Consider the following 22,789-nt stretch of genomic DNA (forward strand, 5'->3'; position numbering starts at 1 on the left):
ACCCCAAAATACCATTTGTTTCAACTTGCCATTACTACCTGAAATTCCAGTTAGAGGGTTGCTCTTTGTCACAATTAAAATACCACAGCTCTATAAGAGAAAATAATATTCAGCCTTATTGGTTATTGACTTTTGAGGCTATGATTTTCAGCCTTGGCTTTCTGGAATTCCTCAGAGTGCCTGGGGTAGGGCTGGTGGAAAGGGGAGTGAGTGTGGGGAGTTGTGGTCCCAAGTGGGAGATCAAACCTGATGAGTGAGTCTGTGGGGGCTTTGGGAGCCACCATCCTGGCTTCCAAAGAAGGAGATCCTACTTTTATCTGCTTTACATAGCACATTCCAAGAAAGAACTTTGATTTAAGATGGGGGTGGGGGAAAGGTTTGAAAACTATCTTAGCTTGGAAGAAAGTGTGGTATGCCTTTTTCCTGAAGAAAGAGTAGTACCTGATAGCCTGAACTGGGGGTTGGGAGTAGGTATGGAAAGGGACCAAGGATGAGGAGGCAGGCAGGATGGCCATCATCAGCTTCACAGTGGGTCTGTGGTCTTTTCCTTTAGCCATTTAAAGTCACATTTCACTGTTTTGTAATAATTTGTTTTTAAAGGGCTTTCCCCCAACCCCATTTTTGACAAGGTAAAATTTCTAAAACAAGTTGCAAAATATTGTCTCTCTGTATCCATTACAATTCTCACTAAATTCAATATAGGTAAATGTTCAAAATTATTTAAAACAAGGTAAAAGTGTTTGTCTGTCATGTTTTAGGCCAAGTAATTTCAATAAGACCTTTATAAATAAGAGTATTTCACAGTGAAATGGAACAAAGATTTCACTTTGTTTAAATTTATTTAGTGCCTAAAATTATATTTAATTTGGATTAAAATATCAGGTTGTGGGTTCTGTCAGTAACTGAGTATAATACGACATATTCCAAACTTTGGAAAGTAAAGATTGTTTAAAAGTTCCTGGGCTCAATATATTTCTTCTCAAGGAAAATAGGGGCTTTTTTGATGAGAAAAGCATAGTCACATCCCCCCAAATTCTATTCTATTAAGATAATGAATATTATACAATTAAATATGAGCCACATCATCAGACTTCTAAAATTCTCAGCCTCAGACATCATATTCTCATCTTTTAGTTGAGTATATGTTTTTTAATGCTATATGGTTTCTTTTTTATATATCAAAAATATGCCTGTAAAGCTAATTTTCCACCTAATGGGAATAGATACTCTAACTAAAACCTATGCAGAAGTCATTTGTCTAGAGAAATCCATTTTTATTTTTTTTAATTCATTTTTATCATAAAACTATCAAAACTGTAGGTAAAATCTTAAGTAGGAAGAGATGCATCATTTCATTTGCACCTATTAGAAAAGCTGCATTCATTTCTACCTTCTGATGATGCTTGATAATATTCATGGTGAGTTGGGCTAACATAGATGTCAGTGGGTAATCTAGGGGACGGGAGCATATGTAGGAAGTGAATCTCAGTGACTTGAGCATCTCAAACACTGTGAAAAAGCTAATTGAGAGGTAAAAACAAATTAACTGCTATGGAGAAGGACAATCTCCCTGAGAGAGAGAGTGCGCCTGCAGCAGTAAGGTTCAGCGGTTGCATTTAGTCTGTGTAACTGCTGGGACAGTAATCCAGCTCTGGCCTGTGGACTTTCCCTGCTGACTGCCCACCTGGCAATTCTCTGGGCACCTTCAAGGCTGTCAAGGACTGCACAGGGAAAGCCTGTCTTATTACAACAGCTCTGCATGTGAGCTTAGGTACCGCCCAACCAATTGCTCTTCCCAGATTTTGATACAGATGCAGTTTTTCAGTTTTTCTCTTCATTGGGTCTAGGAAGGGCAGATTGGATCTTCCTGCACAGAGAGATTTAACCTGGCTGCAGATGCCCGTCAGGAAATAGGCTAGGGTGAATATAGTAGTATCACCCCTCCTGCAATAGGCCACACACAAAAAAAAAAAAAAAAGAAAAAGAAATAAGGCAAGAAGGAAAACAGCAGTGGAAAGAAAAGAAGGTGAGATATTTCAATGCCTACTGTAAATGGCTATTCATGAGATGTTGGTAGGTATTCATGAGTCTCAAGTTTATTTGCCTTCAAAATGGGTAGTCCAATATTTGCCTTCTTGGTGAAATCAACATATGAAAACTGATTATCTCCATCACATCTTGTCCAACATTTTATAAACGTTCTTGAAGTCACAACAATAACATTGAATATTCCAGTTATACTACTCTAGACACAATTCCTTTGAAAATGAAGTTTTTAAATTGGTATGTTTTACTACTTAGAGCATATCCTAAATTTGTTGTCCCCCTGTTTACTCAAATAATGTAGGTGAAATAACAGAGCAGCTCAGAAATTCAAAAACATATATTGGATAAGTGGTTTAACAGAAACACAAGGTTCAAGGAATAAGGACATAATATGGATACAGAACAGTGATGACACCATACCAAAAAAAACCCTCCTCACTTGACTTCAGTTATCTCCTTTTACTCATTTAATTGTTCCACAGATTCTTAAATATTTAAATAAATTTTCTACTAAGCTTTATATATGATTATATATGGATATATACAGTGAGAAAACTTTCTGTTTTTTAAATGATCACAAAACAGAGTGTGCTGTGTGTGCTAAGTCACTTCAGTCATGTTTGACTCTTTGTGACCCTATGGACTGTAGGCTCTTCTGTCCATGGGATTCTCCAGGCAAGAGTATTGAAATTGGTTGCCATTTCCTCCTCCATCTTCCCCACCCAGGGATTGAACTGCATCTCTTTTGTCTCCTGCATTGGCAGGCAGGTTCTTTACTGTGAGTACCACCTGGGAAGCCCACAAAACAGAGTACAAATCTCAAACATTTCCGGGTGCCATTGTGCCTTTGATAGAGCAAAATCAAGTCTCCAAAATATAAGAAAGGCCTGGAAGGTATTAAGGATCAAAATTAGCATCTTTTTTGTTATTGGTTAAAGTAACCCACTTTCTAAATATAAACTAACCTGTAAGTTAAAATGAAACTGGAGTAAAAAACTGAGCAGACCTACACATTAATTTTATCATCTTTGTCAAAGATGATAAAAGGTGTCATATTGTTCCAATTAAATAATCATAGACTTGAGCTCAGAAGGTGTTCCAGGTCTCTCTGCCTCTTCCCACTGTACGTAGCACAATGCCTTGTAGACATATGTATTTAATAATGTATGGATTTACAGGACGATTCATTTAAAATTTTCTCATATCTGTAATTGGAAGAATAAAAATTGTTATATACATACTACCTAGAGGAGGCTTCTTTGGTGGCTCAGACAATAAAGAATCTACCTGCAATGCAGGAGACCTGAGTTTGATCCCTGGGTTGGGAAGATCTCCTGGAGAAGGAAATGGCAACCCACTCCAGTATTCTTGCCTTGGAATCCCATGGACAGAGAAGACTGGTGGGCTACAGTCCATGAGGTCACAAAGAATAGGACACAACTGAGCTACTAATACTTTCACTTTCACCTAGAAGATGAACAAGGTGCTGGACAAAGTCATTTTTTAAAAGTAAATATCTGAATTATCTCTTTTTAAAAACCTAAATTTTTATGCTAGGGAATATGATAACCAAGCAATATAAAAATATAAATGTTAAAAAAAAACCCTCGAAATCACAGACCTCTGATTCTTGTTCTTATCCAGGTTACTAAATTCCACCATATTTTGCTTGCTCATAGCTAGAGTGGATTCATGTGAAGTTAGTGAAGATTAAGCTTCAGGACCCGTATCTTGCTCCAGCTCTGAGTGCTGGGAGCTACAGAGCATCAATATATGGGGTGGAGAAGCCAGAGAGTAATCAGGGAATATTTCTATGTAAGAATGTCTGATAAGCTGCCTTAAAACATCTCAGAAAAAAAGGATCTGAATCTCCAAGTCTCTATTAACCTGTTGTGATTTATTTTCTCAACCTAAATAAATACCCACTTTCAGGCCTAATTTTAAAGAAGCTCCTCTTCCCCAAATTTTATAGAAACTGGATCTACCTCTATTGGCAGTAAATGGAACACTAACCACAGATCATCATTGACCAGCTGTGTGTGAAAAGCACTAATTTCAGTGAAAGGACTTCCCTGTACCCATCTTTCGCTGAATCCCTGTGTTTTCTCCCACCTACTCACACATCCCACACTCGACTCATCAATTCCCAGTCAGATCATCCACTTTTCTACTAGCTTTTCCACCCACCATCCCCTACAGATTTGCTAATACCCTTTCCTATCAATTCTTTCTTTCCTGCTCTCCCAGGGAAATGCTAACATTTCTGACAGCATCTCCATGGGGATGAAGAGGAGGAGGAGTTGCAGTGAAAGAACAGAACTGGAAAGGCAGAAGTCACTGAGCCATGGCTGTAGCAGATGTTCTTATAGGGCCTGAAGGTGATGGCAGTGACAGGGGATATGGGGTAAAGAAGGTTTGGAATAGTAAGCAATTGCTCCAAAAGCTTGTTACCTGAAGGGCTTCATAAATTATGCCACATACTGAGTGTGGCCACTTAAGGTAAAGACAATAAGAAATCTCATCACCCTAAAAGGTGTTAAGATGTGATGGAAAGAAAAAGTACCAGAATACAAAAAAAGTACACACTGTGGTGCTGACTACATATGAGTGCGTATGGAAAAGATATGCATGGGTCACATAAGGAATAATGTGAATACAGGTGATATGACTTTTTTCTAAAATTCTTCTAATGTTGTGTTTTCAATTTTTTTTTTTAAACAAGGAACTTTCCCATGGCAGGGGTGGACTTTGAAACCTAGACTGTTCTCAGTCTTCTGTCTTATACATCTCTTTGAACTTGGTACTGTATTATGCAAAGATGGAACTGAGGCAATGTGGAACGTTGAGTGTGTCCTTTTAAAAAATGATCGTCTAATATTAAGACGTAACCAAAAGCTGCTGCTTTTAAATTATCAGTGAGAGATATGAGGAGGAGGAGAAGCTCAGTGAAGAAGTGAAGGCAACCACACACAGTAAGAAAAAATGCACCAGAGGATTTATGAATCATTCCCTGTCTACAGCTCCTAGTTGAACACCTAGAAGCTCTAGAAGATGATGATGACTCCAATATATTATGTGTGGTTCTTGAATTTGAGCCCTGGGCTCATATCTGCATTCAACAGTAATGCAAATCATCAAACAGAGAAAAGTAGAAAGATATTCATTCCGGTCCTATCACTTCATGGGAAATAGATGGGGATACAATGGAAACAGTGTCAGACTTTACTTTTCTGGGCTCCAAAATCACTGCAGATGGTGACTGCAGCCATGAAATTAAAAGACACTTACTCCTTGGAAGGAAAGTTATGACCAACCTAGATAGCATATTGAAAACCAAAGACATTACTTTGTCAACAAAGGTCCGTCTAGTCAAAGCTATGGTTTTTCCAGTGGTCACGTATGGATGTGACAGTTGGACTATAAAGAAAGCTGAGCGCTGAAGAATTGATGCTTTTGAACTGTGGTGTTGGAGAATACTCTTGAGAGTCCTTTGGACTGCAAGGAGATCCAATCAGTCCATTCTGAAGGAGATCAGTCCTGGGTGTTCATTGGTAGGACTGATGTTGAAGTTGAAACTCCAATACTTTGGCCACCTGATGCAAAGAGCTGACTCATTTGAAAAGTCCCTGATGCTGGGAAAGATTGAGGGCACGTAGAGAAGGGGACAACAGAGGATGAGATGGTTGGATAGCATCACTGACTCAATGGACATGGGTTTGGGTGGACTCCGGGAGTTGGTGACGGACAGGGAGGCCTGGTGTGCGTTCATGGGGTCACAAAGAGTTGGACACAACTGAGCGACTGAACTGAATTGAACTGATTCATTCCAATTCACTGTTTTATCAAGATGAAGAGAAAAGGGGGGAAATAAGTTTTACTAGAGCCATGGCTTACAGTCATAAATGGAAAATGCACTGATTGATTGATTGATATATCATCTAACAGTCGGCAAAGCTCATGCTATAGATGGGATAAAGTTGTTCATAACCACAAAAGTCCTGGCCTTTGCACAAAGTGACTCAGAGGTAACTGGGCTAGAGACAGTGCTCCAAAAAAGGGCAGCTCATTCACACTCCATGGAAACAGTTTGGCCAGGCTACTGATATGAACTGATTCTGGAATTAACAGAGGACAGAATGCTGCTAAGACCTGTGCTCAATATCTCTCCAACTGGAAACAGCAAATTCTCTTCACCTAGAGGTCTTCCCTTGTGGCTCAGATGGTAAAGAATCCGCCTGTGGAGGCGGTCCTAAGATGGTGGAGGAATAGGACGGGGAGACCACTTTCTCCCTCACAAATTCATCAAAAGAACATTTAAATGCTGAGTAAATTCCACAAAACAAGTTCTGAATGCCCGCAGAGGACATCAGGCACCCAGAAAAGCAGCCCATTGTCTTCAAAAGGAGGTAGGAAAAAATATGAAAGACAAAAAAAGAGACAAAAGAGGTAGGGACGGAGCTCTGTCCCAGGAAGGGAGTCTTTTAAAAAGAGAGAAGTTTCCAAACACCAGGAAACACTCTCACTGCTGACTCTGTGGCAAGCCTTGCAAGCAGAGAGGGCAATGTAACAGGGAGGAAAAATAAATAAATAATTAAAATCCACAGATTACGAGCCCACTGGTAACTCCCCCAGCAGAGAAGCAGCACAGACGCCTGTATCCGCCACTAGCAAGTGGAAGGCTGGGCAGGGAGGCGCGGGCTGCATTGCTTAGAGTAAGGACTGGGCCTGAATGCTCTGAGGGCAATCTGAGCGAACTAAGTTGGGCTAGCAAACACGTGCAAAGCTATCACGCGCAAAGCCCTAACCTAAGACACCGCCAAGCCTGCGCACAGAACAAAGGACTGAACAGAACTAGCCCGCTGCAGACCATCCCCCTCTGGTGACAGGCAGCCAGAGCCCGAAGGAGGCAAACGCAGCCCCAGAGAGACATTATCTACCAAACTGCAAGCAGGCTTCTTTGCTAACTAAGACTTGGGGTTCTGGACATCCGCCTGTGAAGGTGCGCCGGTTGTACAGCCAGAAAACCAAGTGGCAGGGATGGGGGAGGCGATAAGTCACAGCGACCACGCTTGCCAAACACCTCATCACCTGAGCTGCTCAGACCTGGGAAGGGCACAAAACGCAGGCCGAACCGAGTCTGCGCCTCTGAGGACTACCCGAGTGCCTGAACCTGAACGGCTTAGACCTGGGAGGTGCATGCAGCCCAGGGCTGGCCTTGGACGGTTCCCGGCAGAGCAACCTAGAGCCTGAGCAGTTGTGGACAGCGAGGGCAAATGCGCCGTGAGCGGGGGCAGGCCCAGTGTGGCTGAGCCACTGGGAGCACACGCCAGTGTTATTTGTTTGCAGTGTCCCTCCCTCCCCACAGCGTGACTGAACAAGTGAGCCTAAGAAAAGTGTCCACCACTGTCCCCCTTGTGTCAGGGCGGAAATCAGACACTGAAGAGACCAGCAAACAGAAGAAGCTAAAACAGAGGGAACTGCCTTGGAAGTGACAGATGCAATAGATTAAAACCCTGTAGTTAGTACCAACTACATAGGAAGGGGCCCATAGATCTTGAGAAATATAAGCTGGACCAAGGAACTATCCAAAAATGAACTGACCACACACTGACCACAACACCAGAGAAAGTCCTAGATATATTTTTACTATTTTTACGATCATTCTTTTTTTTTTAAGTCCTCTATTACTCCTTTAATTTTCATTTTTATAACCTAATATATCATATATATATATATATATTTTATAATTTTTGTGACTTTGTTTTTTTTTCTTCTTTTCTTTAATATTGTTATTTTTGAAAATCCAACCTCTACTCTAGATTTTTAACCTTTGCTTTTTGGTATTTGTTATCAATTTTGTACCTTTAAGAACCCAATCTTCAGTACCCATTTTTACTTGGGAGTGAGATCACTGGCTTGACTGCTCTCTCCCTCTTTGGACTCTCCTTTTTCTCCACCAGGTCACCTCTGTCTCCTCCCTCCCCTTTCTCTTCTCTACCCAACTCTGTGAATCTCTGTGTGTTCCAGACGGTAGAGAACACTTAGGGAACTGATTACTGGCTGGATCTGTCTCTCTCCTTTTGATTTTATCCTCCTGACCACCTCTGTCTCCTTCCTCCTTCTTCTCTTCTCTGTGTAACTCTGTGAACATCTCTGAGCGGCCCAGACTGTGGAGTGCACATAAGGTAGTGATTACTGGCTAGCTTGCTCTCTCCTCTTTTGATTCCACCTCATCTCCTTCAGGTCACCTCTAACTCCCTCCTCCCTCTTCTCTTCTCCATGTAACTCTGTGAACTTCTCTGGGTGTCCCTCACTGTGGAAAAACTTTTCATCTTTAACCTAGGTGTTTTATCAACAGTGCTGTATAGAAAGAGAAGTCTTGAGACTACTGTAAAAATAAGACTGAAAACCAGAAGCAGGAGGCTTAAGTCCAAATCCTGAGAACACCAGAGAACTGACTCCAGGGAACATTAATCGACAGGAGCTCATCAAATGCCTCCATACCTACACTGAAAGCACCACCACCCAAGCACCACCCAAGGGCCAACAAGTTCCAGAGCAAGACATACCATGCAAATTCTCCAGCAACACAGGAACACAGCCCTGAGCTTCAATATACAGGCTGTCCAAAGTTACTCCAAACCCATTGACATCTCATAACACATTACTGGACACTTCATTGCACTCCAGAGAGAAGAAATCCAGCTCCACCCACCAGAACACCGACAAAAGCTTCCCTAAACAAGAAACCTTGACAAGCTGCCCGTACAACCCCACCCACAGTGAGGAAACTCCACAATAAAGAGAACTCCACAAACTGCCAGAATACAGAAAGGACACCCCAAACTCAGCAATTTAAACAAGATGAAGAGACAGAGGAATACCCAGCAGGTAAAGGAACAGGATAAATGCCCACCAAACCAAACCAAAGAGGAAGAGATAGGGAATCAACCTGATAAAGAATTCTGAATAATGATAGTGAAAATGATCCAAAACCTTGAAATCAAAATGGAATCACAGATAAATAGCCTGGAGATAAGGATTGGAAAGATGCAAGAAAGGTTTAACAAGGACCTAGAAGAAATAAAAAAAAGTCAATATATAATGAATAATGCAATAAATGAGATAAAAAACACTCTGGAGGCAACAAATAGTAGAATAACAGAGGCAGAAGATAGGATTAGTGAAGTAGAGGATAGAATGGTAGAAATAAATGACTCAGAGAGGAAAAAAGAAAAACGAATTAAAAGAAATGAGGACAATCTCAGAGACCTCCAGGACAGTGTTTAATGCCCCAACATTCGAATCATAGGGATCCCAGAAGAAGAAGACAAAAAGAAAGACCATGAGAAAATACTTGAGGAGATATTAGTTGAAAACTTCCTAAAATGGGGAAGGAAATAATCACCCAAGTCCAAGAAACCCAGAGAGTCCCAAACAGGATAAACCCAAGGCGAAACACCCCAAGACACATATTAATAAAATTAACAAAGATCAAACACAAAGAACAAATATTAAAAGCAGCAAGTGAAAAACAACAAATAACACACAAGGGGATTCCCATAAGGATAACAGCTGATCTTTCAATAGAAACTCTTCAGGCCAGGAGGGAATGGCAAGACATACTTAAAGTGATGAAAGAAAATAACCTACAACCCAGATTACTGTACCCAGCAAGGATCTCATTCAAATATGAAGGAGAATTCAAAAGCTTTACAGACATACAAAAGCTGAGAGAATTCAGCACCACCAAACCAGCTCTCCAACAAATGCTGAAGGATATTCTCTAGACAGGAAACACAAAAAGGGTGTATAAACTCAAACCCAAAACAATAAAGTAAATGGCAACGGGACCATACTTATCAATAATTACCTTAAACATAAATGGGTTGAATGCCCCAACCAAAAGACAAAGACTGGCTGAATGGATACAAAAACAAGACCCCTACATATGTTGTCTACAAGAGACCCACCTCAAAACAGGGGACACATACGGACTTAAAGTGAAGGGCTGGAAAAAGATATTCCACTCAAATAGAGACCAAAAGAAAGCAGGAGTAGCAATACTCATATCAGATAAAATAGACTTTAAAACAAAGGCTGTGAAAAGAGACAAAGAAGGACACTACATAATGATCAAAGGATCAATCCAAGAAGAAGATATAACAATTATAAATATATATGCACCCAACATAGGAGCACCGCAATATGTAAGACAAATGCTAACAGGTATGAAAGGGGAAATTAACAATAAAACAGTAATAGTGGGAGACTTTAATACCCCACTCACACCTATGGATAGATCAACTAAACAGAAAATTAACAAGGAAACACAAACTTTAAATGATACAATAGACCAGTTAGACCTAATTGATATCTATAGGACATTTCACCCCAAAACAATTAATTTCACCTTTTTCTCAAGTACACACGGAACCTTCTCCAGGATAGATCACATCCTGGGCCATAAATCTAGCCTTGGTAAATTCAAAAAAAATGAAATCATTCCAAGCATCTTTTCTGACCACAATGCAGTAAGATCAGATCTCAATTACAGGAGAAAAACTATTAAATATTCCAACATATGGAGGCTGACCAACATGCTGCTGAATAACCAACAAATCACAGAAGAAATCAAAAAAGAAATCAAAATACGCATAGAAATGAATGAAAATGAAAATGCAACAACCCAAAACCTGTGGGACACTGTAAAAGCAGTGCTAAGGGGAAAGTTCATAGCAATACAGGCATACCTCAAGAAACAAGAAAAAAGTCAAATAAATAATCTAACTCTACACCTAAAGCAACTAGAAAAGGAAGAAATGAAGAAGCCCAGGGTTAGTAGAAGGAAAGAAATCGTAAAAATTAGGGCAGAAATAAATGCAAAAGAAACAAAAGAGACCATAGCAAAAATCAACAAAGCCAAAAGCTGGTTCTTTGAAAGGATAAATAAAATTGACAAACCATTAGCCAGACTCATCAAGAAACAAAGGGAGAAAAATCAAATCAATAAAATTAGAAATGAAAATGGAGAGATCACAACAGACAACACAGAAATACAAAGGATCATAAAAGACTACTATCAGCAATTATATGCCAATAAAATGGACAACATGGAAGAAATGGACAAATTCTTAGAAAAGTACAACTTTCCAAAACTGAACCAGGAAGAAATAGAAAATCTTAACAGACCCATCACAAGCACGGAAATTGAAACTGTAATCAGAAATCTTCCAGCAAACAAAAGCCCAGGTCCAGACGGCTTCACAGCTGAATTCTACCAAAAATTTAGAGAAGAGCTGACACCTATCCTACTCAAACTCTTCCAGAAAATTGCAGAGGAAGGTAAACTTCCAAACTCATTCTATGAGGCCACCATCACCCTAATACCAAAACCTGACAAAGATGCCACAAAAAAAGAAAATTACAGGCCAATATCACTGATGAACATAGATGCAAAAATTCTTAACAAAATTCTAGCAATCAGAATCCAACAACACATTAAAAAGATCATACACCATGACCAAGTGGGCTTTATCCCAGGGATGCAAGGATTCTTCAATATCTGCTAATCAATCAATGTAATATATCACATTAACAAATTGAAAAATAAAAGCCATATGATTATCTCAATAGATGCAGAGAAAGCCTTTGACAAAATTCAATATCCATTTATGATAAAAAACTCTCTAGAAAGCAGGAATAGAAGGAACATACCTCAACATAATAAAAGCTATATATGGCAAACCCACAGCAAACATTATCCTCAATGGTGAAAAATTGAAAGCATTTCCCCTAAAGTCAGGAAGAAGACAAGGGTGCCCACTTTCACCACTACTATTCAACATAGTTTTGGAAGTTTTGGCCACAGCAATCAGAGCAGAAAAAGAAATAAAAGGAATCCAAAATGGAAAAGAAGAAGTAAAACCCTCACTGTTTGCAGATGAAATGATCCTCTACATAGAAAACCCTAAAGACTCCACCAGAAAATTACTAGAGCTAATCAATGAATATAGTAAAGTTGCAGGATACAAAATCAACACACAGAAATCCCTTGCATTCCTATACACTAATAATGAGAAAACAGAAAGAGAAATTAAGGAAACAATTCCATTCACCATTGCAACGAAAAGAATAAAATGCTTAGGAATATATCTACCTAAAGAAACTAAAGACCTATATATAGAAAACCATAAAACACTGGTGAAACAAATCAAAGAGGACACTAATAGATGGAGAAATATACCATGTTCATGGATCGGAAGAATCAATATAGTGAAAATGAGTATACTACCCAAAGCAATCTATAGATTCAATGCAATCCCTATCAAGCTACCAATGGTATTCTTCACAGAGCTAGAACAAATAATTTCACAATTTGTATGGAAATACAGAAAACCACGAATAGCCAAAGCAGTCTTGAGAAAGAAGAATGGAACTGGAGGAATCCACCTGCCTGACTTTAGGCTCTACTACAAAGCCACAGTTATCAAGACAGTATGGTACTGGCACAAAGACAGAAATATAGATCAATGGAACAAAATAAAAAGCCAAGAGATAAACCCGTGCACCTATGGACACCTTATCTTTGACAAAGGAGGCAAGAATATACAATGGATTAAAGACAATCTCTTTAACAAGTGGTGCTGGGAATACTGGTCAACCACTTGTAAAAGAATGAAACTAGAACACTTTCTAACACCATACACAAAAATAAACTCAAAATGCATTAAAGATCTAAATGTAAGACCAGAAACTATAAAACTCTTAGAAGAGAACATAGGCAAAACACTCTCCAACATACATCACAGCAGGGTCTTCTATGACCCACCTCCAAGAATATTGGAAATAAAAGCAAAAATAAACAAATTGGACCTAATTAAAATTAAAAGCTTCTGCACAACAAAAGAGACTATAAGCAAGGTGAAAAGACAGCCTTCAGAATGGGAGAAAATAATAGCAAATGAAGCAACTGACAAACAACTAATCTCAAAAATATACAAGCAACTCCTGTAGCTCAATACCAGAAAAATAAATAACCCAATCAAAAAAATGGGCCAAAAACTAAATAGACATTTCTCCAAAGAAGACATACAGAGGGCTAACAAACACATGAAAAGATGCTCAACATCACTCATTATCAGAGAAATGCAAATCAAAACCACAATGAGGTACCATTTCACACCAGTCAGAATGGCTGTGATCCAAAAGTCTATAAGCAATAAATGCTGGAGAGGGTGTGGAGAAAAGGGAACCCTCTTACACTGTTGGTGGGAATGCAAACTACTACAGCCACTATGGAGAACAGTGTGGAGATTCCTTAAAAAGCTAGAAACAGAACTGCCTTATGACCCAGCAATCCCACTGCTGGGCATACATACTGAGGAAACCAGAATTGAAAGACACACGTGTACCCCAGTGTTCATCGCAGCACTGTTTATAATAGCCAGGACATGGAAGCAACCTAAATGTCCATCAGCAGATGAATGGATAAGAAAGCTGTGGTACATATACACAATGGAGTATTACTCAGCCATTAAAAAGAATACATTTGAATCAGTTCTAATGAGGTGGATGAAACTGGAGCCTATTATACAGAGTGAAGTAAGCCAGAAAGAAAAACACCAATACAGTATACTAACGCATATATATGGAATTTAGAAAGATGTTAACGATAGGCCTATATGCGAGACAGCAAAAGACACAGATGTATAGAACAGTCTTTTGGACTCTGTGGGAGAGGGAGAGGGTGGGATGATTTGGGAGAACGACATTGAAACATACAGAATACCATATAAGAAATGAATCGCAAGTCCAGGTTCGATTCAGGATACAGGATGCTTGGGGCTGGTGCACTGGGATGACCCAGAGGGATGGTATGGGGAGGGAAGTGGAAGGGGGGTTCAGGATGGGGAACACGTGTACACCCGTGGCAGATTCATGTTGATGTATGGCAAAACAAATACAATAGTGTTAAGTAATTACCTCCAATTAAAATAAATAAATTTAAATTAAAAAAAAAAAAGAAAGAATCTGCCTGCAATGAGGGAGACCTGGGTCCGATCCCTGGGTTGGGAAGATACCCTGGAGAAGAGAAAGGCTATCTACTCCAGTATTCTGGCCTGGAGAATTCCAAGGACTGTATAGGACATGGGATCACAAAGAGTTAGACACAACTGAGTGACTTTCACTTCACCTGGAGAGTATGAAAAAACTCCTCAATTCTAAGAGATTTGCAATTCTGAATACTTAGGGTATACTTTGCTAATCCAGTTTTGTCTCTACTACCTGGCTATTTCAGATGTAAGAATTAGCTTAGAAAACTACAGATCTCAATGTCTTTTCCTGCAGTCCAAACATCTACTCCCAAAAATATGGGGGCTAGAGGGAAAAGAGAGAATACATTACCACAAAAAATACACAATAATTTATTTATAAGTTCCATTTAATTATATATGAGAAACATGTCAATCACTTAGGCCATTCATGACCAACTTCCCTTTCTAAACTAATTACTGGAAACTCCTCTATGCCCTGTACTGCACACAACCCTCAGTGGTTACAGGTGGTTGAGTTGACATCAGGGACCTAGATAAGGCTGGACTGATGCAAACAGATTCTCTCTATACATGATTTAAACTAGGAGACACAAAGACTCTATTCAAATGATGATGACCATTTAAACTAAAAAGTTAGGGCCAGAAAAACAACAAGGGGCCACAATTTTCCTCATATACAAACAAAGGAGTAAAAAGAGAAAGCCAGCTTGGAGACAGAAAAGAGAAATTTCAAAGCTCAGAAAGATGAGGAGAGAGAAGATCATAGGGCTTCAGGAAAAGGAGGTATGGAAAAGAAGTGACTTGTGAGAATCAGCTGTATTTCCTGGTTTTCATTTTCTGTGAGATATCTTTACATGTTTTCAACAAACCCTCCTTTTATTTGAAATGGTTTGAGAGGGTCTGTGTTGCAGGTAATTGTTTTCCTGTAAACACAGGATTGCTATCATAGAGCTGATGGGGAAAGACGAAGCTCAAAAAAGGGGAGAAATAAAATGAAAGTTCCCTGTACCTGTCCTGGCACAGCTCTGTTAGGGAAAGGCAAATGTTGAGCTCTGAAACGAAGAAGTATTGTTTGCAGGAATCTTTGGCTTTGTGTTGTTTCATTTTGTTTTTTCGTTATTTTTTTTCCCTTTTTTAATTGAAGTATGGTAAAGAATCCACCAGCAATGCAGGAGACCAGGTTCAATCCCTGGGTCGGCAAGACCCCCAGGAGCAGGGAATGGCTGCTGAGTGCTCACTCAGTCAGTCATTCTCTGGGCAAGAATCCTGGAGTGTGTTGCCGTTTCCTTCTCTAGTACCCACTCCAGTATTCTTGTCTGGAGAAACCCTTGGACAGAGGAGCCTGGCCGGCTATAGTCCATGGGTCCCAAAGAGTTGGACACAACTGATTAAACACACACAGTTGACATACAACTTTAGTTTCAGGTGTACAACATGGTGATCTGATACATACACATTATGAATTGATCACCATGATTAAGTCTAGTACCCATACATCATCATATAAAAAAGGTATTCCAATACTATTGACTATGGACTTCCCTAGTGGCTTGGACAATAAAGAATCTACCTGCAATGCAGGAGACCCACGTTTTATCTCTGGGTTGGGAAGGTCCCCTGGAGAAGGGAGTGGCAAACCATTCCAGTATTCTTGTTTGCAGAATTCCATGGACAGAGCAACTCAGCAGGCTACAGTCCACAGGGTTGGAAAGAGGACACGGCTGAGCGACTAACACACACACACATTGATTATAGTCCCTGTGCTATACATTACCTCCCTGTGGTGGATTTATTTAATAACTGGAAGTTTGTACTTAATGCCCTTCCTCTAATCTGCCCAATCCCCCACAACCCCCACCCTCTGGTAACCACGTTTGTTCTCTATATCTAAGTCTGTTTTTGTTTTGTTTTTATAGATTCCACATATCAGTTCAGCTCAGTTCAGTCACTCAGTCATGTATGACTCTTTGCAACCCAATGGACTGTAGTCCTCCAGGTTTCCCTGTCCATCACCAACTCCCAGAGCTTTCTCAAACTCATGTCCATCGAGTCAGTGATGCCATCCAACTATCTCATTCTCTGTTGTCCTCTTCTCCTCCTGCCTTCAATCTTTTCCAACATCAGGGTCTTTTCCAGTCAGTCAGTTCTTCACATCAGGGGGCCATGAAACTATGAGCCATGCCGTGCAGGGCCACCCAAGACGGATGGGTCATGATGGAGAGTTCTGACAAAAAATGTGGCCCACTGGAGAAGGGAATGGCAAACCACTTCAGTATTCTTGCCTTGAGAACCCCATGAACAGTATGAAAAGATTCCACATATAAGTGAAATCATATAGTATTTGTCTACATGTCATTTTATTTAGCAGAATGCCCTGTGGGTCTATTCATGTTGCTGCAAATGACAAGATTTCATTCTTTTTATGGTTGAGCAACATTCCATTGTGTGTGTGTGTGTCTGTGTGTGTGTGTGTGTATGTTCATATAATATACATAAAACATCCTTATCCAGTCGTCTATCAATATATACTTAGGTTGCTTTCATTTCTTGGCTATTGTAAATAATGCTGCAATGAACATAGCAGTGCATATATCTTTTCAAATAAGTGTTGTTGTTTTTTTTTTGTTCCTTCAGATAAATGCCCAGAAGTGGAAGTGTGAATTGTATGGCAGTTCTATTTTTAACTTTTTGAGGAACTTCCATACTGTTTTCCATAGCAGCTGCACCAATTTACAATTCCACCAACAATGTTCGAGGATTTCTTTTCTCCATCATCCTCACTGACACTTGTTTTTCTGTTATCTTCTTGATAACAGCAATTTATGACAGGTATGAGGTGATATCTCATTGTTTTTTGCATGTCATTTTGATTTGCAGGTCCCTGATGATTAGTGATGCTGAGCATCCTTTCATGTGTCTATTAGTCATCTGTATGTCTTCCTTGGAAAAATAACTATTCAGGTTCTTTGCCTATTTTTTAATTGAATTTCTTGTGTTTCTTGACACTGTGTGAGTTCTTTATATAGTTTGGATATTAATCCCTTCTTGGATACGTCCTTTGCAAACATCTTCTCCCATTCAGTATTTTTTTTTTTCATTTTGTTGATGGTTTCCTTTGATGTGCAAAAGCTCTTTTGTTTGGTGTAGTCCCATTTGTTTATTTTTGCTTTTGGTACCCCTGCCTGAAGATCTCCAAAAATATATACTGCTAAGACTAAGGCAGCACGCAGGAAGCATAGTTTTTCTAGGAGTTTTATGGCTTCAGACCTTACAGTTAGGTGCAAAATGGAAGCCTGGATCTGTAACCAAGTCAGCAATCAGCAAAAGAACTACTGGACTACTTGACCTTGATGTCTTGAACATCATTTCCTAAACCTTTAGCTGACTAGCACAGACTATAAGAGATAAATGATCATTTGTTTATCTTGGAATTACACTTCCCCAAAGGTCAATTTTTACATGGTAATATTCTCATTCAAAATGCAAACAAGGAATTCTGTTAAAGAAATAAGTTATAGACAGAAAATGTAATGTTTACCATGTTACTTGCAGAATAAGACTGAATATTAAGGGGAACTGTAGATAAAAAGGCTGATCAAAATACAATTACTTTGAATATTAATAACATTCAAATATAAACATAATCAAAAGGAAATGAAGAGTTGTAGTAATGGTTCTTTAGAGGGAAAACTGCCATGCTCAGATTAATTTAATTTTACTAATTATAGTCTTTCGAAATATGAGATATGAGATTATAGAACAATCTTAACTTGATATATTTAATATGGATACACTATTATGATAAAAGTATTTACCTAAACTTCCAGTACATAAACCACTTTAGCCGAATATGAATTCTTTTTTTCTTTTCCAAAGATGCAATAGCAAAGAGTAGTCTAGGACATTTAGCCATCTTGTCCTGACAGATAACCAATTCACCTTTTTTCCCAGTATATTCTGAAGTATTGATTTTACCAAGTGAACTCAGACATGTGTCACACTTATCCAATACAGATCTTTTTCCCTGGAAATGTAGTTTGAACATGAATCAGTCACCTGGCCCTTCACCTTTAATTCCTATTGCCACTGTCTGTCAATTATTAAAGCTTGTCCATTTCTCCAAATAAGTTATTTTTAAAAATGGAAATACACAGTGACTCCTGTGAAAAATATATGTTTCTTGGAGAAGCACATAAATGTTCAGTGATTAAATTTCTTCATTAAAATTGCTTCTCTGGGTTGAAAACTAAAGTTGATAAATCCATATTTCAAAGACCTCTAGATATTTTCTTTTAAAACATAGTTCCTTGATGGTAATATTAGCACTTGTAATTCAAACTCCAGTTTGAGGAAGACAACACAAAAAGAAATTCAAGCTGAGTGGCATTGTTACAAGGGTCTCCAAATGGAGCAGAGTGTTTTGTCTCTGGCTGAACCCATTGATAGTCACAGAATGACACCCACCTTGAGCTGCAGGCCTCCTGGGATAAGAGTGTTTGCTGGAAGGCTTTTAATGTGTTGGTAGACATAAGAGGAGAATTGCTCCTGCTCAGCCTGTAATTGGGGGCCAAGTTTAGAGAGATGACCTCTGTTGCTTTTGATAGCTGTCTGCAATTCATCAATCAGCCTGTTCACCTGAAGGGGTTAAATTACAAGCGTTGTTAGCAAGTAGTAATTGTTGATGTCACACCTATTAGATTTTTGAGTGCCTAGTTTGATGTGAGGGAAATGACTTCAATGTAAGAATCTGAGCACAGATCTATGTTCAAGTAAAGTGAACAGATGATATATACATTCCTTCATTAACAAATTTTACTTATGGGAAGATTTCTAATTTTGAATTTTAATAATATGGAACAGCTACCTATTTACAATTGCTTTCTAGATACAGAAAGAAACATATACATCTTACAAGTTTGCCAAGGACTTTTAAGCTGCTTAACAGAATAAGACCTCTCTAAGACTTTAAATAATCAAATATATGTATCAATGACAATATTTAATTCTATTTTATATACCTTACTTTCTAGAATATTTTATTTTGCCATCTGTAAGTTACCTTTAAATTTTTAATACATATGTTAACTTTATTAACATTGTGTGGGCCTTTCAAATGAAACAATTTATTTTCTTCCTTCCAAATGCTTCAAAATATAATTTTCCAAATTTCATAAATATAATTTTTCAAAATATCCATACTTCAAAGACAATATTCTGAATATTCTAGACAATATTTTGAATATATATACATTTCAGAATGATGCATAGAATTTTTCAGAAACAGCAAAGGTTTAGAGACATTTACCCTTTGTATTTAAATTTCTGGATTTCTAATCAACATATTTAAGAGTCAAGAACTTGACTTATGGATTACTATCAAAAATAGTAAGTTAATATTTTAATCCATATAGTTAGCAAATTAAAATCATTACAATTCTTTGACTTTTCATTATGCTATACAACCTTATATTCTAATAGATTGGATTCTTACATAAACATTGATCGATACAGGGTAGTGACCAAAAGAGATGAAAAGCAGAAGTTCAGTTTATCCACGACTCTTTAAAGTGATCAAATTGGACCCATCTAGAGTTATGAATGACTCTGAACAAGGCATGGACTTTTTGAAATCTTGAGTTAAAATCCTGGCTGACTGAGAGATTTTGAACAGGTAATAAGACCCTCATCCACAAGTGAGGACTAATATTGCCCTTACCATACTAAGAGTTAGATGAGACTAAAGAACGGACAACACAACGGGTAACCTATAAAGTCTCACGTACATGTTATATTATTACAGTGTTTACATTTTTAAATAGAGTAATTTTCTGCATATTAATTTTTAACTGTCTTTCTTGGTCTTGAAAGTATCACATAGATTCTCAACCTTACTTCAGTGTCCACAGGTAAAATAAGAAATCATTCTTCAAGAGTCTCTCATGTTCTGACAGTTCATTCTCTTTCTGTCTCAGCTAAAAATATGGCATTTGTCCCAACCAACTCTAATGTTAAGTCAATGATTTCTATCCCTCCCACAAGAATTTCAGGAAAGTAAATGAAAGCAAGTTTGTACTGTTATCCATAGTATTTGAATATTTACTTTTCTATTTTGCCTAGTTAATTTGAAACCTATACATATGATAATGATATTATGTATATATACATATATAATACTCAATTATATTTTACTTTTCTCAAGAATGATGTTAAAGTGCTGGACTCAATATGCCAGCAAATTTGGAAAATTCAGCAGTGGCCACAGGACTGGAAAAGATCAGTTTTCATTCCAATCCCAAAGACAGCCAATGCCAAAGAATGTTCAAACTAGTGTACTACTGCACTCATCTCATACACTAGCAAAGCAATGCTCAAAATTCTCCAAGCTAGGCTTCAATAGCATGTGAACTGAGAACTTCCAGATGTTCAAACTGGATTTAGAAAAGGCAGGGGAACCAGAGATCAAATTGCCAACATCCATTGGATCATAGACAAAGTAAGAGAATGCCAGAAAAACATCTATCTACTTCTGCTTCATTGATTACAGTAAAGTCTTTGACTGTGTGGATCACAACAAACTGGAAAATTCTTAGAGGTGGGAATACCAGACCGCCTTATCTGCTACTGAAAAATCTGTGCTAGTCAAGAAGCAACAGTTAGAACCGGACATGGAACAACAGACTGGTTCCAAATTAGGAAAGGAGTACGTCAAGGCTACATATTGTCAATCTGCTTATTTAACTTATATGCAGAGTACATCATGAGAAATGCCAGCCTGGATGAAGCAAGAGCTGGAATCAAGATTTCCAGGAGAAATGTCAATAACCTCAGATATGCAGATGACACCACCCTTATGGCAGAAAGTGAAGAGGAACTAAACAGCTTCTTGATGAAAGTGAAAGAGGAGAGTGAAAAAGCTGGCTTAAAACTCAACATTCAAAAAATGAAGATCATGTCATCCGGCCCCATCACTTCCTGGCAGATGGCTGGGGATCAATGGAAACAGTGACCGACTTTATTTTCTTGGGCTCCCAAATCACTGCAGATGGTGACTGCTTACTCCTTGGAAGAAAAGCTGTGACAAACCTCAGCAGCATATTCAAAAGCAGAGACATTACCTTGCCAACAAAGGTCTAGTCAAAGCTACAGTTTTTCCAGTAGTCATGTATGGATGTGACAGTTGGGCCATAAAAAAAACTGAGCACGAAGAATTGATTCTTTTGAACTGTGGTGTTGGAGAAGACTCTTGAGAGCCCTTTGGACTGCAAGGAGATCAAACCAGTCAATTCTAAAGGAAATAAACCCTGAATATTCATTGGAAGGACTGATGCTGAAGCTGAAACTCCAATACTTTGGCTACCTGATGAGAAGAGCCAACTCACTGGAAAAGACCCTGATATTGGGAAAGATTGAAGGCAGGAGGAGAAGGGGATGACAGAGGATAAGATGGTTGGATGGCTTCACCGACTAGATGGACATGAGTTTGAGCAAGCTACGGGAGCTGGTGATGGACAGGGAAGCCTGGCGGGCTACAATCCATGGTGTTGCAAACAGTTGGACATGACTGAGTGGCTGAACTGAACAGACTGAAGAACTTTAGAAGCATTATATTCATATAAGAAAACTAAATTATTCCTTTTTTTGGGGGGGGCGGTTTCTTATTTGTCCCTATGTGACCAACCACTTGCTTCCTTTAAGCAATGCTTTCTCCTAAATAAAGTGTTGGCAAACTTCTTTGTAAGAGCCAGATAATAAATATTTTCAGTTTTGTGTTAAAATGTCTCCATCAAAACTACTCAACCCTGGGGACTTCCCTGGTGGTCCCTGGTGGTCCACTGGCAAAGACTCTGTACTCCAAATGCAGGGGCCCCAGGTTCAATTCCTAATCAGGTGAATATTCCACATGTTGCAACCAAGATAGAAAACCCCTTGTGCCACAGCTAAGACCCAAAGCACTGAATGAATAAATAAATATTAAACAAACAAACAAACAACCATTTGACCCTGCAGCTATACTTTGAGAGCAGCCACGGACAATATGTAAACAAATTGACAAGGCTATGTTCCAATAAAACTTTATTTAGAAAAACAAATAATGGGCTGGATTTGGCCCCTGGGCTGTAGTTTATCAACCTTTCTTATAAACACATATTTCCTCTCTTTCCTTGCTTTTCTTATAAGTAATACTCTGGCCCAATTCTTCGTCTCCTCATCCCCTCCAATTACTGGCATTTCAAAATAAATACTGAGTGGTCCCTGTCCTAACCTCTCCCTCTCTAAGCCATCCTGCCATCTCCACCTAATTAATCTACCTCCAATAGTATAATGAACCTTCCAAGTAGCTCCTTCCTCCCCTCCTACACTTCACCAACCCTACTGCCTTCTTCATCTTGCTCTTCAAGATTCAAGACTTTTTCTTAATTTCTGGAACCAAGTTCTATGCTTCCCAAATACAGTTAACTCTATAAGAAAATTGCAAAACTTAAGATATGGCAGTGATAACTGATTCAATTTTAGTCAATGTTTTCATCTTTATCTTTACCATACTACCTTCTAGCAGTATTATCCTCAAAGATGATGGATAACAGTATCTATCATACCAAAGCTAGAGACCAAAGCAGACCAGGTGACTTGCTCTTACAGTTATCTGACAAAATTAAATCTAATATTCAAATGCCTTAAATAGA

The 22,789-nt window shown here is 38.7% G+C and overlaps 1 protein-coding gene across 6 annotated transcripts in view; it reads right to left on the reverse strand.

Annotated features, from left to right (window-relative positions):
- Positions 1-22,789, reverse strand: part of DCDC1 (doublecortin domain containing 1) — a 472,274-nt gene that overhangs the window by 238,225 nt on the left and 211,260 nt on the right. For all 6 annotated transcript variants that reach the window (XM_086340929.1, XM_086340926.1, XM_086340925.1 and 3 more), the window contains one exon: positions 18,570-18,740. In XM_086340929.1, coding sequence (XP_086197055.1) covers positions 18,570-18,740 — 171 coding nt within the window. The remainder of the gene's footprint in view (positions 1-18,569; positions 18,741-22,789) is intronic.

Source organism: Bos grunniens, chromosome 15 (assembly GCF_055505025.1).
Source record: "Bos grunniens cultivar Pamir isolate PY7600 chromosome 15, Bosgru_T2T1.0, whole genome shotgun sequence".
NCBI lineage: Eukaryota > Metazoa > Chordata > Mammalia > Artiodactyla > Bovidae > Bos > Bos grunniens.